The following is an 18,379-nucleotide window of genomic DNA, read 5'->3' on the forward strand; positions in this document are numbered from 1 at the left end:
GTCTTGTGGAACTTGATCGTTTTTCAAGAAACGGCTGAACAGAGGGAAAAAAAACTGAAGCTGAAAATAAATCAAATGTGGTGAAAAATCACCACAAACCTGCTATTTGGAAACATGTACACTTGTCAGAAATTATCATTTTAGACCACGCAAAGAAAAATATTTGACTTTTTTCTTTTCTTTGATGGCTTATGCAATCAGATAAAAACCAAATGTTACCTTTTTACAATAAAACCCCCCCAAACATTGAGCTGATTACGTAATATATGACCTTCAACAGGCTGTTTATGATAAAGATGACAGGTTTTTGTTCAGTCTTTACAAGAGTTCACTGCTCTACCAAACGTCTGGAAAAGTTGAGGAGCTTTTGGATGCTTGTGAAAACCTTCTCCATTACTCATCAAACAGCCTTCTCAATGTACTGTACGATAGTGATGTTGTGCAGCATGTCATCCAACTGTGACCTCAGTTAACGAATTGCACTCGAAAATTGTCAATAAATAACTCCAACACCATACATGCTATAAAATAGTATTTATTACTGAATACTCTGAACAAATAAGTACTGTATAAATGTATTCAAATCACCTGGGCTGATACAGTATTTACACATTTTGATCCTCAACCCCACATTATCTCAACATGTTTTCACTCACAGCTGCAACACTGTCACATTTAAACGTAGCTTAAAAAAAAAAGCAGGGTGGAGAAGGCATGGATGGGCACGGCGAGTGTCATGAGTGTCACACTGCATGCTCAGCTGATGGGAGCGCTATGGCAACGTGGCGAAGGTGTCGCAGGTGAATCGGCTCCATGTTGAAATAACTTCAGTGTAAAGAAATGCACGACGAGGTCTTTCACAAACCAGGATATTTTCTGTTATCAAGTTAAAAATTGGAAAAAGGCCAACAAATTCTTTTAAGCATCATTAATATTTGTCAGAAGTCAAACATGTGCTCAACAATTAGATGGTCAACGCCGATGGTCACCCTTCCTGAGTCTGGTTCTGATGGAGGTTTCTTCCTGTTGTTTCCTCTCCACTGTCCACACTCGGGACGGGGAGATTGAGTCACTGTCAGGATTTGATACAATCCATTGGTCCATTGGTTTTCTTCGCTAGGCTGCTTCTACAGAACCAGCAATTATAATGAATTGGTTTGAATGGGCAAATGATCCTTACATTTTCCAGGAATTAAATGGGCCCTACGTTACTGAAAGTAATGCTTATGTATTAGCAACATCCACCTATACATCCATACACTTACTTTATCCTGTATGAGGTCAAAGGGAAGCTAAAACCTATCCCTGCTGACATGACCTAGGGGTGCCATTCACCCTGGACGTGTCCGACATCAACTACAGAGCTGATGAGACGGGCAACCATTTACAGTCAGCCTTTAGCTTATTTACCATGCATGTGTTTAGTAGGAACCCTCTTGCTGAGAGGCGACAGTGCTACACGATCACAATGCAGTTAAAGAAATCTAGGCTCGTCTAAAAACATTCATCCAGCTGTACACAGTTTCTCTTTACTTGAAATGGCTCGATTAAAAAAAAAAAGATGCTAAGTATTCCTCGAGCAGCTTTCAGAAGTAACTTCCAGCAATAGGAGCATCTATGCAACATTACCTCCGTTCGACGGAGGAGGGATGTTTGACAATGATAAGTGGACACCTCGGGTTAGAGGGTTGCACAAGCTCTTCATGTGCTCTCTGCTATTTTTCTTTTTTTTTTTTTTTTTTAAATAGAAGCTACTTTGTAAGAGACCATTTAGGACTTTATAGATGATGCATGATGGGGATCATCTGGTGTTGGCCTGTGCTCTTGTACAACATGTGCCCCCACATGACTTAAACAGCAGGGATAAAAAGATTTCCAATGTGCAACTCTCCACATGACTGTAAGGTACACAGTGGGGCCCATTTTACTCGGGTATGAAGTTACCAATGCATATGGGCATTGAGTACAAACTACATGTACATCACTGTCATATAATCAGCTAGTGATCTTGGATATTTCATAAAAAGACTGGTGCCTCTGAGGCGCTGGGTCTCAAAGGTGCCAGTCCTTCGAGTCTCAAAGGACTCGGCATCACAGTTTCCCTCGAGCTTTCTCCGTGAGGTATTAAAGCTTCAACAGGCAGTACTGATCAGTGCTTACTCATACACGAAGCACTACGGCTGGATATAAGCAAAAGTCTACGTGTAAATAATACTGTACATAAATTTACATTTGGCTTAACATTCTCTACAAATGCATTTGACTTTCTGGTCCACTGAGAGCCTTAAAGTCCTAAAAACGAGCCTCAGTGTCAAGAGTATAAACACATTTATGAATCTTTGGTTTCATCATAGCTTTTGCGTTAGTATTACAGCCTGGACAGCTACGGTCCTGTTATTTTCATTCATCGGTTTGGGTTGTTCTCTGAGTCTTTCAGTCTGTGGCGAGGACGAGACTTCCACCCCTCTCCATTTCACCCCCCTGACTCAGACCTGATCGTCAGTAAGTTGGCAGTGACACCGCTGTTTCTCCGTGATGGGAGCTGATGGGAACATTGATCTGGTAGTTCTGGCTGTGCAATAAGTGGGTGTGCTTATGAGGAGCTTGTGTATTTCTGACTGGAGCGGGAGCTGGAGCGGTCTAATCCGTTCCCGTGGCAGGAGCCCTTCCATCGCCCCCCTGAGCCCCGCTCATCCAGAGGAGACGTTCTGTAGCACCAGCAACACAGGCACGACTACAAGACAGGAAGACAATGCAAGACAATTGTTGAATGTATTTTCTGATAATACCATTAGTTAAGTGCCAAAGGGTTCCTTCTTACCTGGAAACAGTTTTTAAACTTCTGGCTGACAAAGTAGAGGGCAATCGGGTTAATGCAGGAGTTTAGAGAGGCCATGTTGATTCCGATGTAATCCATCACTAAGAGGAAACTGGCGGGGGGAAAAGGGCAGAGTTAGCGGTAAAGACTACAGGAAGTCAAAAAAACAAGAACAATGGGTTCTCATGAAGCTTTTGCTGCGATTGTGTCGGATATCTGCGTGCCTACCTGAGCAGCTCGCAGCGGTTGGGGTCATTTTGGTCATAGACTGTTTTCTTCAGAATACGGCTGAGATGAAGGGGCAGCCAGCAGAAAGCGAAAATCAACACCAGGCAGAACACCGTCTTCGCCACTTCCCTCCGCTACACCAGACACACACAAAAGAAAATCATAGACTCCCCAGAATGTCTCCATCAGACTCTTTCGTATGAGCGCCACCATGCCGCACGCGTACCTGTTTCATGTGGTCGTTGAGCGCAATGCGCATGCCTTTTTTGCGACTAAGCATCTCACAGGACATGAGCGTGTAAAATATTCCTGTGCAGGCCAATGGGAAGCAGAAATAGAAGCCAAACAGCCACCAGTCTTTGACTTCTTGGTAGAACTGTAAAAAGAAAAGGACAAAGTTGGACAGGAATCGAGATAGCACAAATCATTGCATGAAAGCTCAGTGTACTCTACACTAAGAGAAAAGGGACAAAAATGGCACAAACGGGGGAAATATATCAAATACAGTGGCACAACGCTTTTTATGCAAAGGCGTTTCAAGGAATGATCCCGTCGAACATGCACTCAAACATGTGCAGGAGGATTTTTTTTGCTCATCCATGGCTTGAAAAGTGGTGAAATAACGATCTTAAAATTAGTTTTGACTTTTATAACAGTTCATTGCTAAATCTTCCCCTTTGTACTTATTTTCCATTTAGAGAATTTTGCTTTGGCAGACTTGAGGACATTTCCTCAATTATATCAGTACCCCACTGGCTCAGTCTGAATGATGCCTCTTTCGTGATGACATTATACGAAAATTACGGTTAACTGTGTTATGCTTAGATTTTAGCTCTGTATCTTTGCTTCTGCCTCGAAAAGGTCACATGTCTGAAATTTTTTTTTGTAATTGCCTTCTTCCTGTGCTGCTTTATGAGTGTAGCATGAATATCATGAGAAAAGGTCACATTAAGATGATTAACACGCAGTGTTTTTTCGATTCGATGATTGCTTTTTGGCAGGAAAAATAAGAGATCTTGATTAAACAAAACAAACTAATCGTTCTGTTGCTGTCCAGGCCCTTTGCTCTAAAGCGAACCATTCTGCTGATATTTGGACTTGAAAGTAAGACCAGGTGCACGCTGAAAACAATCCAATTCTTTTTTTCCTCCTAGATCTAAATGAAAATGCAGGGTAATTTTGGCCATATGTCTGTTGGACACTGATGCATACTTCATACTCTCTGCCAAGCAATAGTTTTTCTGGTCTTATTTCGAAGAAAGAGGAAATCTTGCAGATGTTTGGAGTATATCATGTTGCTGAAATATTCATTTAGTTGTTATCCTCACACATATTTCATGTGCATTTTGTCATCCTTATCTCATTTTCGATAAACAAGCCCTTTTTCACAGACGCTAGTGTCAGGCAATTTTCGTCTCAGGCCAGCTTATCGCTTTTGGACCAGATGGAAATATTTCCACAGCCACAGAGCAGAATGCCATGAAACTTTGTACTGGATTTCATGATGCACAGGGAGTGAAACATCTGACTTTGGGGATACTTACTAATCACATTCCCCATCTGTCTCTGCTGTACTTTATGCGGCGTTAACTGTCCGGTAGTAGCCTCCAAATGTGTGCACTGTGCTGCACGTTTACTTCTAACTGAAAGATATCTAAAGCTCACGTGGTACTCCAGCTTGGAACACAGCAAACACTAAGAAAGGGAAGATGTTGGAATGCTGAAATTAGCAAAGAGATGCTAACCGCTGTAGCCTCTTGTTTTTACACTTGTGTGCACAAAGAAGTATTAAACAGGTCATGTTATGCTTGTAGAGCATTTTTGTGCAAGTCAGCACAGGAAGACAGTCAGGCCTTACTAAACAGAGTTATTCACTCCTACTGAAAAAACTGCTCTGGACTGCATAAAATATCTCATTAACAATCCAGGCTCTTCCTATATTACTTATCCACATCAACATGGAACATATTTGCATAAAGCCAGACAAGTGGCCTTTAAAACAGTGTTGCCAACCATTACTAATGTAATGTAGCTAAAGTCTAATAAAAAAAATTGCTAAATGTTGCTAGATAGTGTCATGTGCTAATTAGCATACCGATGACATCATTATGTCCATCTTTTTACACTTGTTTGCTTTTCCTCTACTCTCCGCGTTTATTTATAGAGTTTAATTCCCGACAAAGCTGCTCTCATTCACAGATTCGTCTGCTTTTGGTGTCAGGCACTAAAATAAGTCAGAAATCGTGACCCCAGCAAGTGTTCAGGCTTTGTCCATTGGAGAGCATTGTGATGCTATTTGGTCTGATGCTGAAAAAAACAAATCGCCACCTGACAAAACCACCATCCACTTAAGTTTTAAACAACTTCTGTGCAGAAGTTTAGCTATATTTACATTTCCAATGATGCAGAATGTCTTGAGTGTTTAGCCGCTTTCGGACTGTAGGAACCTTTGGCAGTTCTAATAACCTTTTAATCCGCGGGGCCGTTTTCTCCCGTGTTCGGACATACAGGAACTCGGGGCTATCGCCCTCAGTTCCTATAACTACTTAGCTCCTTCTCCGAGGTCGGGCCTTTTCATGGTTCTACAGAACGCATCTGACGTAGGTGTTAGGTGGTCGGTAGCTACGCCCCATGTCATGCTATCACGGCTGAAATGTTTCCTCATAGGACACGGACACAACCTGCGGGTGTTTAATAAGTTAAACTTACACTTTGTCTCCTTTGTCTGCGGCGCTCTGCTCTCCTTTCTTCCTTCATGAAATGAAAAAGTATCGTCTCCTGACTCTCTCTGTGTGCTCTTCCAGCCTCGATATTAGACGCCTGATGTGATCGTCCATGATTAATATCACCATCATGCAGACCATGAACACGGTGCCCTCCCTGCTCTCCATATTAGCTTCTTTGTGGTGTTTTTTCTTCTCTAATTACTTTTACCGGGTTCTGTTTTGTTGTTGAATGTGGCGCTAAACGGCTAACACGTCACTGACGCAGACGGCTGCACGCGGCGCATCAGTTCCTATCAGGTCCCGACTCATGTGCGAATGCAGACTGAAACAGAAGGACAGTTATCAGAACGAAATTCGAGTAGGACAGTTCTGATAACTGCGTTCTTAGAACGGTCTGTCCGAAAGCGGCTTTTGTCTTGAAGCGATGAAAGTGCTGAAAGCACTGCAGCTCAGAGAGCGTGACCTAGCGGGCCTGCCTGAGACTCACCCACTTGAATGCACGGCTCACATACAGCAGGATTCCTGTCCCAATATTGGTGTCTCTCTTCGCTATCAAATAGCCAGGGTTTGTCTTAAAAGTCACAGGATTTGTTGCTAGTTGCTTTTTTAATAAGAAGGTGCTGAAAAAGGCGGGGTCTGAAAAGCAGCTCAATCATGCAACGAATCTGTCTGCAAAAACTACTTTAAGAATAATTTTTTGCCCTTTTGGACCAGCCAAAGTGGAATGGGTCTTTCAGAAGGGGGCCTTAAAGGGTGCAGCAGCTATAGCAGAGCATTTCACACAGAAAGAGAATAAGAACCGATTCTAGTGGTTCCCCAAAATAAAACGAGGAACCTCGAAATAAGTAAAACATGTGCTCATTAATATTATATTGAATGTCACACTTCGTCCATTTATTTGTAGCTACGATTGATTCATTTGACATCAGAAATTCGGAAACGCAATAATTTTTAAGGCTCTGTTTTTTTGTTTATTTTAAATTGCTCACTTGCATTTTACACCACTATCTATACACGAACTGTTTACTTCCCTACACTTCAGCCAGGTCACACATTAAGTGTAATCAAGTGCCTACCTTCATAAAGCTGGTGGCCTGCTCTGGGTGCAGCAGGCAGATGCGGAGCTTGTTGCCTCTGTATGGCATCTCCATCATGTCGAACGCCAGTGCCTCAGGGACTGCCAGCAGCACAGCAACCAGCCAGATCAGTGTCACCTCCACTGCTTTCCACAGAGGGATCCCCATCCCCTTCACCCTGCTCCATGATGTCACTGCATGGTAGCTTTGGTAACCAGATGCAAACAGAAACCGAGGCAAAAGCTGCGTTCAGTACAAATTTTCCACTTCAACTGTGTGTGTGTGTGTGTGTGTGTGTGTGTGTGTGTGTGTGTGCGCGCCCGCTCACCGGTCAATGCTAAGGGCACAGAGGCTGAGGACTGTGATTCCAACTGAGGCTTTTTGGATGAATGGCATCAGCTTACAGACATACACGCCAAACGGCCAGTCCTCAGCTATTAGCTGCAGTAAAAGGATAACGGAGGGAGACAGAGGGAGATGCAATGAGAGAAATTTGAGTTGTCCCCTTTGAAAACACAAGGCCAGAGCTCTTTGAGGTTCATTTAGAGGTCCTTCCTTCCACATGTCTTCCAAAATTAATTTAGCCTATGCCAAAACCTACAGCAGAGGGTTCCTCCTCACTGCTGTCCTTCTCCCAAAGGGGAAGAAACTCTGTTCAGGGTCAGGGCAGAGCATGTAATAAAGTACAAGGCTACACGATTTATTATTATGGGGTATTTTATAGTTCATAGTTGCTTAAATCAATTTGAAATACATCCTGATGCTATCTTTATGTTAAACATTACAGTTAGAGTTACCACATTAGCTGACAAAACCAGATCCAGGGTGACGGTTCTTTCAAGTTTTTTTCTGGGCGACGGAAGACTAGCATTCCAGCTTCATTAGATTAAAGCAAATTGTGTCTGATCTGGAAATTAAACCAAGTTCAGAAATTGCATTCTGCACAATTGCGGTTACATTACGATCATTACAACAAATGGATATTTCCATTCCACACACACATACACACAAGGCAGAGGAAGATTTCTACTATAAACAGTAGGGAACAGTTTGCTTTTACAAAAGTTTTGTATGTTGGTCTGGATGATCCCTTGTTGTTTGTGTGGAAGTCTGTACAGTTTATATTTAGGACCACATATCAAGACAAACCAAAGCAATAAAGTTCTAAAGGAACAACAGCTAACCACGAGACGTGCCAAAAAACAAAAAACAAAGGCTTTCAGATGGCTGTCCTATAATTGTGAGGGGAAATTTCTTTGGGCTAGAGTGATATTTAAATCAACATAGACTGAGGCCTGTTTAGTGAATGGAAATACCTCAAAGTGCAAAATGCCTTAATTCTCAAATCAAGAATGTTTGTCATGAGCTGAACCTCTGTCTTGTCATTAAAAGTCAAACAAACAAGCACCTTAATTTGAACTAATGTTCATCACGAGTTTCAAAAAGTGGAATTTTCTTTTTTTAACAACAAAGCTCACAGACATTAACCACTACAGACAATAAAGAGATGTTGTTACCTTGTAGACATTGATGGGGATGGCAATGATAATATAGAGCAGGTCCCCCAGTGCCAGGCTGCCAATCAAGACATTGGGTCCATTCCTCATGCACTTGTTCCTGTAAATGATCCTGAGCAGCGTTGAGTTGCCAATGATGCCCACCACAAAAATCAGGCAGGAAATGATGGTGTTCACATATTTGAAGGCGTGCTTGATCTCCGTGGGCTTTATGCACATGGGAGGGAAGGAGCTCCGTGGTCGGCCCGGCTGTGGGGGTGGAATCTGGACCGAGGCGTTGTTTCTGGAGGGCTCCAAAGGCTCAGGTGCACCCTGGGAATCACGAACTAACCTGGAGGCTCCGACCTCCGTGACCACGAAGAGGCACAGCAGCACGATGGCCCTCATCCTCACACGAGCCTCGTGCTCACACAACAAGTCGACGGCTCGCTCAAAGGCCCACACCAGTCTGAATACTCACAATCAAAGGAACACACACACTGGGCCTGTCTCCGGGGCCTGGAAGCGAGGGTTTGTCCAAATATGCGTGTCCTGTAGAGACGATAAATAGCAAAATAATGCAGAATAAGGACATGAGCTTTCTGAGGTGGATGCTGACATGAAAACCTCCAGCAGTGTGGCACCACGGATAGCTGTGACAGTCTGATAGCTGGTTTTCTCTTATTCAATGAGAACGTCAAGTTTATGCTCTATTAACAGGGTTGCCAAGCAATGGAGGGGTTTCCATGGTAAGCAAATTTGTCGACGACAAATGATTCTTCTTCGTAATCCCAGTTGAGCCGGTCACTTGAAACTGCTCCCACTCTCTGCCCCTGCTGACACCTGGCTTTAACATGTGTCTCGGCTGATCCGATCACAAGGGGACAGCTTGAAGTAGGTCATTTCACACCTGGCATCAGAATGCAATCTCCACATGAGTCTTTAGAGCACTTGTGATCCCCTTTCACTCCCCCACCCCACACGCAAATAAACAACAGTACATCATTTCCTTTTGGCAAAGACCAAAGCCTTTGATCTTTTTAACTGGTTGGAAGCAGCAATATTCTTCCATATACTTTTCTTTTTAAATTTTAGTTTTTCTTTAAAACAACAAACAATTAAATACCATCCTTTTTTAGCAACAAAAGTTTACTTATTGTTAGAATAATGTCCAGAAACTGCTTCTCTTAATGTGGGAGCAGACACGAACAGGAGGAACTTCATTTGAAAAGGGAGCAGGCGTGACTCTGCGCAGTAGACATTTTGCAGCTGGTCGATCCCCTTTGCCTCTGCCTCTTTTAAATGATTTGAATGTTAATCTGACAACTTAATGAGAGGGCTGAGCAGGGCTCCTAAAAATGGCAAATGATCCACACTTATGTGGCACCTTTTTAACCTTTTCTAAGTTCTACAAAGTGCTGCACATGTGTTTCTCATTCACACGGACACACAGGGCATACAGGGTTTCCTCTTACACATATGCAGTATATACAGTATGCCACGCTACTTCTCTACAATCACAAACAGGTAAACAAATCACGGGCAATGGTGGGTTCACTGTCTTGCCAAAGGTGTCTTCAAATGTGGACGCACTAAGGGTGAAACCCCACTGCCGCCCTACCAGCTGCCTGTACGGGAGTCCCTGTGTGACACGTAGATTCAACAAGTGAATTTAAACAGAATCTTTAGGTCCATTTCGACCAATGGCACGCAGGACTAAAACAGCTTTTGTCGCGGAGCTAAAAGATGGTTTCATCTCTGGGTCTTTTGCATTTCCTCCGAGGTGTGAGATTACAGAGACGATTAGGCAAATTAAGTCTGCTAACATGTACCGGAGCGTTGGCACTGCCGCTCCGATCACAGCTGCCTGGAGACAGTTCAAACCTTCTTTTTTTTTGTGTGTGTGTGTCTTAAGAGCTTAACTGCTATGAATCAATGCAAGATTAATTCTGTTTCTGCTGCAAAGCTCATAATCAACTAATTTCCCGAGCTGTGGTGGAGAACTGAGAACCTGATATGAGGTTCTGGGTAATCTCAGAAGTATTACCTCTCCTCTTGGGGTGTCTCTTGGGTCCCCTGAACTCTGAAGTCAAAGCAGAGGGAGCCAAGAAAGAAGCCTGAAAGACTGCTTCCCAGTGAAGGTTCCAGCGATCCGAATGCAGCTTTTGATTCTTCAGGAGCAAATTCCTCTCAAAGTCAACAGGTTTTCTGACAAATTTCGCTTTAAGAGTCCAAAACAAAAACATTCAAGAACTAAGAAACGGATCAGCGTGTGCCCTGCAAACACGTGAGAACCTTTTTCAAAAATGAAGCGAAGCCTCGCAATAAAGGATCGGGGGGTTGTGAGGCCAAAACCGAGCAGGACAAATGGACTAGTGATAACTGAGGTTAGATGAAGAACAGTGTTTTTCTGTGTGTCCGGTGTGTGTGTGTGACAGAGATTCTTTCTCTGTTGGACAGAGCCCGTCTCAGAGCCTCTCAAGTATCATGTGTATCCCCAAAAAAGGCCTGGGGCATCTCGAGATAAATGGGCTGATTGACGATGATGGCAACATCTCTTGAGCAGAAACACACGATCAGAGGGCACGTTCACCCCCACACACTCACCCCCACACACTCACACACACATACACACGCCCACACACAGATGCCATCTCTGAGTAGATGTGCAAACCTTTTGATATGAAGGCAAAGGTTTGTGGACAAATGCTCAGAATTACTTTTAATGCTCCCATCAAAGAATATACTGACATTTACAAATTCCATGTAGTTATACATGCAGCTAACATAGGCTGCACGTTCACACAAAGACATCTGCTTCTCATTGTTGCATTCAGTTCAAAATCTCTGGATCTTCCATCTCACACACACACACACACACACACACACACACACACACACACACAAATACAAAAAAATCACATGGATGAGCTGTCACACACATCACAAGAAATCAGTTTTAAAAAATTTGGCTATCATCCATCCATATCATGTGAATGATGCCCTTGTGTTGTATAACATGACATCTCATTAAGTTCTGTTAGAGCAGGATTGTCTGATCTAATAGGAAAGCTGAGTTTTAATTGGACCAATCCCCTTAATCTAATAGATTTTACTGTCGGAGCCATCTCTGACCTTCAGAAGGAGGAGGAAAGCTGGCAGGCCGCAGAGGGAGAAAGCCAGTTTTGGGAATGAGGCTGGAAGGAGGAGGAGGAGAGAGAGGTGGGTGTTGAAAAAGTGAGGAACCAACAAAAAAAAAAAAAAAAAAACCTCCGCGGAAAGGACGGAGCAAGAGGCCAAGATTGAGAAAACTGACCTGCTGCTCTGTTTAGAAGAACAATAAGAACTGAAGGAATGCACAGGAAAGGCAGAGTCGAGAGGAAAGGGTGAGAGCTGAGGTTCAACGCCTGAGAGGGAAGGAGTCACGAGGGTGACCTGCAGGCAGGGCACGGTGGGAGGGAAGATCCTCACCAATAGAGCACTGTTCTGAGCTATCAGATGAAATTTCACACAAATTTACACAGATGTAAAAATGTTTTTTTTTTGTCTGAAGTGCGACAGTTTAAGCTTTTTAAAGGTGCCACCTTCATTCAAATCCTAATTTTGCAGAGCTGTTCTGATCATTTGTCTGTATTTAAAGTGAAATCCTGAAAAACTGCTTTATTTACAAGACTTTATCACTGCAATGATCCCCAGCAGAGCTTTACACGCACAAACCTAATGTGTATGTGTGTGTGTGTAAGCCTTGAATAAAGAAAATACAGGAAAATAACATAATACCACAAAGAAAAGTTCAATCCAATGAGATGTTGAACAACCCTGCAACAAATCCACCTCAACAGAAGCTCATGGAGCCACAGTTTATTTATTTATTTTTATTTATTTTTTGGGGGGGGGGGTCCTGTTTTTATCTGTTTGGAACTTATTACAATGTAAATAAATGTACAGCCCCAACTTACAGTCTTTATCAGAGTGTGAAATACAGTTTTTCAGCAAGTTCCACAAAGTTAAGAGAAAAAAAATCCAACTCATCCTGTCTTTATCTGTATCTGTACACAGGCAGATAGTTAAATAAGTGTAATAAACAATTAAGCGGTGGTTACTATACTGAATTAAGGTGAATGACGTTATCAATTCAAAACCACCTCAATGGGACTTACCGGATCGCGGTGCTGTGTGAGAGTCGGAGGGCCAAAGTTTTCTGATCAATATTCCAGCAGCGGTCTCCTGGTCACACCGGTGTTTAGGAATCAGTTCTAAGTCTTTTTGGTCTTTGTTGCGCGTTTCTGGAGTTAAAGTTCACGGTGCGTCCAGCGGCGCCTGGGGACCCTGCGCGCTCTGCTGCGACTGAGCTTTGAGCGCACAGCTGGACGAGGGTTTTATAGCCGCCAGCCGGGAGGCTGCAGAAACAGCCAATCACACCCCAGACACAACAATCATCCAATCTGCGTTTGCGGGATCCGGCACTCGTTTTCTTTCTTTCTTCCTTTTGCAACCATCTCCTCCTGTCCCAGCGTTTCAAACTCGATTAAACAAATAAATACCTCTCTGTTTGTCGTGGATGATGACGTAGCCCATCCACAACATCTACCACAGGCTTTCCCCCCCCCTTTTCACTTAAAAATTCAAGCAACCGCTCACTCCAGTTTTAAAGCATCACATTTTCACCAGACTGAAGGAGGACTTTGTCCTATTTGTTGAACCTTAATTGAACCAGGAAATAATAAGTGGGAAAAACAGTAAGTCCCAGCACTTTTGATTTTGATACGTGTGGATTTTGGTTGAGTAATCTTGCAGATGCAGAAGCAGAAGCGAGACCATGTGACACACTGACCCAACAACATGCTGCCAAGTAAATGAAGCTCTAAAACCAAAAGAAGAGTTTTTGTGCATTTTCCACAACAAAAAATAGAAGCATAGAAAGTTTGCACCAAGTAGCACAATGAAAATTAGCTGAGTATCCACAATAAACAATAAAGATACATGCACACACACTCATTTATACTCTCTCCTCTTTCTCCCACTGTATTGAAAAACACAATCACTAAAACAACACATTGCCGGCGTTGGTAACGGCATACTGTGTAGGTACAAAATATCCAACATGTGTCTTTGGGTTATGGCGCAGAGCGTGAAGCCAGCATGTAACAGACGTCAGAAATCCTTAACTGATTTGATCTTGAAAACACGATAATGATACAATCAATTTCCACTGCCTGCGACACACGTGCGCACACAAATCTACGTGCACCAGAACTTTTGCATGCCAGACAGACCAGGAAAAGTGGGAACATGTCCACCCCTCACACTGAACCAGTGGTGCGAGAAGACAGACAGACACACATACAGACAGACGTACAGACACACACACACACACACACACACACACACACACAGAGACAGACAGACAGACAGACACACACACAGACACACACACACACACACACACACACACGTACAGACACACACACATACACACACAGACAGACAGACAGACACACACACACACACACAGACAGACAGACAGACAGACACACACACACACAGACACACACACACACACACGTACAGACACACACACATACACACACACACAGAGACAGACAGACAGACAGACAGACACACATACAGACACACACACACACACACACACACACACACACACACACACACACACACACACACACACACAGAGACAGACAGACAGACACACACACACACACACACACACACACAGAGACAGACAGACAGACAGACAGACAGACACACACACACACACACAAACATGCGCACACCAAACAAAGGACCTTTCTGTGGTGTCTCTTTAACGACTATTTTGGGAAGTGACTATTCCTGGTGCACCATTATTGTCATTAGCACAGTCTCATATTATTATGCCATTAAGAGACATTAGCACCATTATACATGGCACTCCACACTGCGCTGCTCTGCACCTGTGTGCATGTGACAGAAGAGAGGACGTGCTCTGCAGCGTGTGGCCTTGGCCAGCAGACATTTATTGTTTCATGGACATTTACTGTTGGACACTGACTGTATTTCTTTTCCTTCTTCCTCCTCGTCTTCCACAGGAAGCAAGCAAACTTTGAACTTGCAGAATGTCCTGCAGCACTTGATGAAAGGGGCTGAAATAGCTAGTTCTTCAGCCTCAACATCAACAGAGACTGAGAAAACAGACTGAAGAGACACCGACGAACCTGAATGTCTTTTAAACTGAGATAGCAACTGAAGAGCGTGGCTTGGCTCCACCAGGCGCCCGGTGAGTCCATTGGGAGCCACCTGACAAACACTTTTTTGGATGGGATTGTTCCTTTCTGCACTGCAGGGCTCGTGGGGCAACTTGTGACGACTTTGTGTTTTCCACATCCTCCCTGCCCCCAAAAGCCTCAGTGTTGTTGACATTTTTTTAGCCACTGTTATGCATAAAGAAAGAAAAGAAAGAAAAAAAAAAGTCTTTGCTGGGCTTTTTTCTATCACTTCATCTGAACCACGGATAATTACTGCTCAGGGCTATTTTTGCTGAAGCCACACAGGCACACAACTCTTGCTCATTCCTAGTTGTAATGTGACAAATCAAATTTTCAACGTGCGATGCCCCGCTTTCAAGCAAGGCCTAAAAATAATCCTCCTTGTTTCTTCTGCTTACATCAGCCTGACCTCTTGAATACTTGAGGTTGTTTAAATTTAGAAAAAAAACCAAAAAAAAACTCTCTGCTATACCATTTCACAGCGCTACAATAGCAGCTCTATCATACCAAAAGGACAATGAACAGACTAACTTTACAGGCATTTTTGTCCCCCCTTAAAATCCCCCTTAAATTTTTTTTATCATCGTTGACTTAAATTGTAGGGCTGGGCGAGTTAACGCGATAATAACGAGTTAACTCGTTAATCATTTAACGTTGATAAATATTTTATCGCGCAAAACACACAACTGATACCAGCAAGTCATTCAACGAAACAGACAGTGGAGCGAGGCTTCTACATAAAAATGCTGATGTTAAAAGTGTGTTTGCACAACAAATGTTATGGCACCTTCATTCATATGGCAGCACATTTAAAATAAAACTAAATGCTAAAAGCTATACACTACTTTTGAATTCATTTTTGGATTTTGCGTACAAATGTGATTAATCGTGATTAATCAGGGAAATCATGTGATTAATTAGATTAAAAATTTGAATCGTTGCCCAGCCCTATTAAATTGACAATAAATATTTGTGGATTGTAGCGGTGCTCAGTCACACAGTATCTGTTTATGACAGCGGGGTTATTTTCAGTGTGCCAAACTGAATTTCACATATATGACAAAACATAGTGAGTCTGGTTCATGACAAACAATGGAGCAATTTGCAGAATCCTCAAATAACATCAAGTTCTGTCTTGGTGACCATTTTGATGATAACAATATGTAACCACAGTCATATGAGAACCCTGTGACTCCTGGATTTTCCTGACTTTCATCCTCACCTCTGATGACCCTACAGGCCTCAGTTAGCATGTTAGATGTTAAAGTTATTGACAGTGCAGTTCGAAAAATACTTTTTTTTTGCAGGAGAAAGCCTCCTCTTTCTAGAAAGAACATAGCAGAGAAGTTAAGGCGATCAAAGTTTTATCTAAACAAACCACAAGACTTCTGGAACGATGCCTTTTAGACAGACAACATCAAAGGGGAGATGTTTGATCACGATGCACAGAACCATGTTTGGAGAAAACCAAACACAGCATATCAGCACAAACACACACAAAAGAAAAGAATCGAGGTGTTGCAATGATGCAGTCAAAGTCCAGACCTCAACCTCACTGAAATGCTGTGGTGGGACGTTAAGAGAGCGCCCTTTAAAGGAAGAGTGGATCAAAATTCAACCCCAACAATCTGCGAGACCGCTAACATGATACATGCAACTGAAAGAGCTTCTACAAGCTGTTGAATGACAGGGTGTATTTTTTAAACATTGTTATCATTTTAGCTTCGTTTTGTGAAATGAATAACGGTGTGGTCAGCGTATGAAGGCATTTATTGATCCTGCTTATACTTGCCATGAATTTTGAACCGCAATATGTGGTATATGTTGCAATTATAAATCACGGTTTTACAGAGAATAAATGGGATGATTCAAAGTTAAAATACTGAGACCACTTGTAATAATGGCTCCTTGTAATTACTGATGTTTAACATCAACAACATTCCCACAGCACAACAAAAACAAACCAACTAAAAGAAAGACCAAAAATAACTGAAGGAGCTTTCGGAGGATACCTATAAAAAAGACATAAAGAAGAAGGGCCTGCCAGGTGAGTCTGAAGTTTTTGATAGATGACTCTGCACAGAGGAAAACCAGGGGAAGCCCCTTGTAATGTAAGTTGAAGTTTTGTTTGGTTTTATTGACACAAATGTGATTCCGTACTGGCACAGAGTGCCGTCTTAATCTCTGTCATGCACTGCCACTAAGTATGATTTCATCTATTGTGGTGCTACCACACCAGATACAGTCACACAGACTGGTCTGCTCGCTTACTCTGTTTTCTTCGAAGTTTTCTCCGAGGCTCCTGATGTGAAGAGCGTGTCGCTGTGGTTGGCTGAAGCTGCATTCTCTGCTGAAGTTACCTTACGTTAGTCTGTTGTTAACTGTGAGACTGAAGTGTTACTCGCTGGGCCTCTGCTGGCTAGTATCCCTTAATCGCTGGGTGATGATTTGCAATTGAAGCTGGAAAGACCAAAGGAGGGGAAAAAAAGAGAGTCTGGTTTGTCCGCTGCACTGGTGCCAGAAGCTGACTTGTTAGTCCACTGGCTCCCGAGTACCGCACTAAAAGGATTTGATTTTATTTGACATTTGATAAATGTAAACCAATTTGAGCTCTACAGTTTCTAATCATTTAGAGTTATTAATGGTTACGTGGCAGAAGTAGAATTTCCATGATGGTAATAGTATCGTAAATCTGACTTCTGAGGGCAAAGTTGTTGTGTTGAAACCCACAAAGATGAGGCACTCCGTTAAAACTCAATCTAATTAAGTTGGCTTTATGCACTAAGAGCATCACAGTTTTTTTGAATTACAGCTTGATTATGAGTATATTGATGGTGAGCAATAAAAAAAAAAGAAAAGTGCAGAGATGTGGATGAATGTGTTCAGATGGTTGTAGTGCCGTGTGCTCTGTAACAGTCCGTAACACGACGTGGCATTTAAGAAGGGGACGTCAGGGGAACTCATAACAAAAATGTGAGAAATGACAAAAAAAACATTTTGAGACACTTTGAACGTCGTTGATATTTTCAAATATCACTGAGCCATTGAACTATGAGCATCAACTCGCTCATTTCTAACCTTTTTCCTAACATGTCCTGATATATAAAACCTTTGAATTTAAAGAGAGCATTTCATTTTCACATGACCACATATCATAAAGAATTTAAACAAAGAATTCATGAGTCCTTTCAAAGGAGCGGCCGGCCGGGTTGATGATAAAGATTATGGGAGAAAACTCACAAAATCATTGACAGTCAGACACTCCAGATCGAGCGTGTCTGCTGATGAAGGCCACAGATAAAATCTGAAACATAAATCAGCTGAAGTCGCACAGCTGTGAGTGTTTCCTCCCTGCTCAGAAGACAAGTGTAAGTATGTGTTTCTTCTGGCTGCAAATCTAAAACTTATGTGTTTGTGCAGATCCTTCAAAACTGGATCGTGCAAAATGAAGTTTACTCAGTGGTTCCAAGAAGGGGCTTACACACACACACACACACACACACACACACACACACACACACACACACACACACACACACACACACGCACACACACACACACACACACACACACACACACGCATACATGCAGAGAGAGAGACACACACACACAGTCTTGTAACTTTGCAGCTGTCTGTGTTTTTTCAGCACCTCTGGTGTCCCATTGGACCAAAGATCTTGAGCTCATAATGTGGGTTTATGTTTGTGTGATTCTGTTCCTCCGGCTCTAAATGTCAAACATGGCTATTCTTTTTTTTCCCCGGGCCTAA

At 42.6% G+C, this 18,379-nt stretch overlaps 1 protein-coding gene across 1 annotated transcript; it reads right to left on the reverse strand.

The window, feature by feature from the left end:
* Window positions 1-519: 519 nt before the first annotated feature.
* Window positions 520-12,683, reverse strand: LOC142397536 (endothelin receptor type B-like). Its single transcript, XM_075480966.1, has 8 exons — window positions 12,505-12,683; window positions 8,366-8,896; window positions 7,177-7,289; window positions 6,849-7,053; window positions 3,273-3,422; window positions 3,047-3,180; window positions 2,822-2,930; window positions 520-2,734 (listed from the first exon to the last, which is right to left on the reverse strand). The coding sequence occupies exons 2-8, from the start codon at window positions 8,750-8,752 to the stop codon at window positions 2,594-2,596; spliced, it is 1,239 nt and encodes a 412-aa protein (XP_075337081.1). The 5' UTR covers window positions 8,753-8,896; window positions 12,505-12,683; the 3' UTR covers window positions 520-2,593.
* Between the last annotated feature and the right edge of the window lie 5,696 nt (window positions 12,684-18,379).

This window comes from Odontesthes bonariensis, chromosome 13, assembly GCF_027942865.1.
Source record: "Odontesthes bonariensis isolate fOdoBon6 chromosome 13, fOdoBon6.hap1, whole genome shotgun sequence".
NCBI lineage: Eukaryota > Metazoa > Chordata > Actinopteri > Atheriniformes > Atherinopsidae > Odontesthes > Odontesthes bonariensis.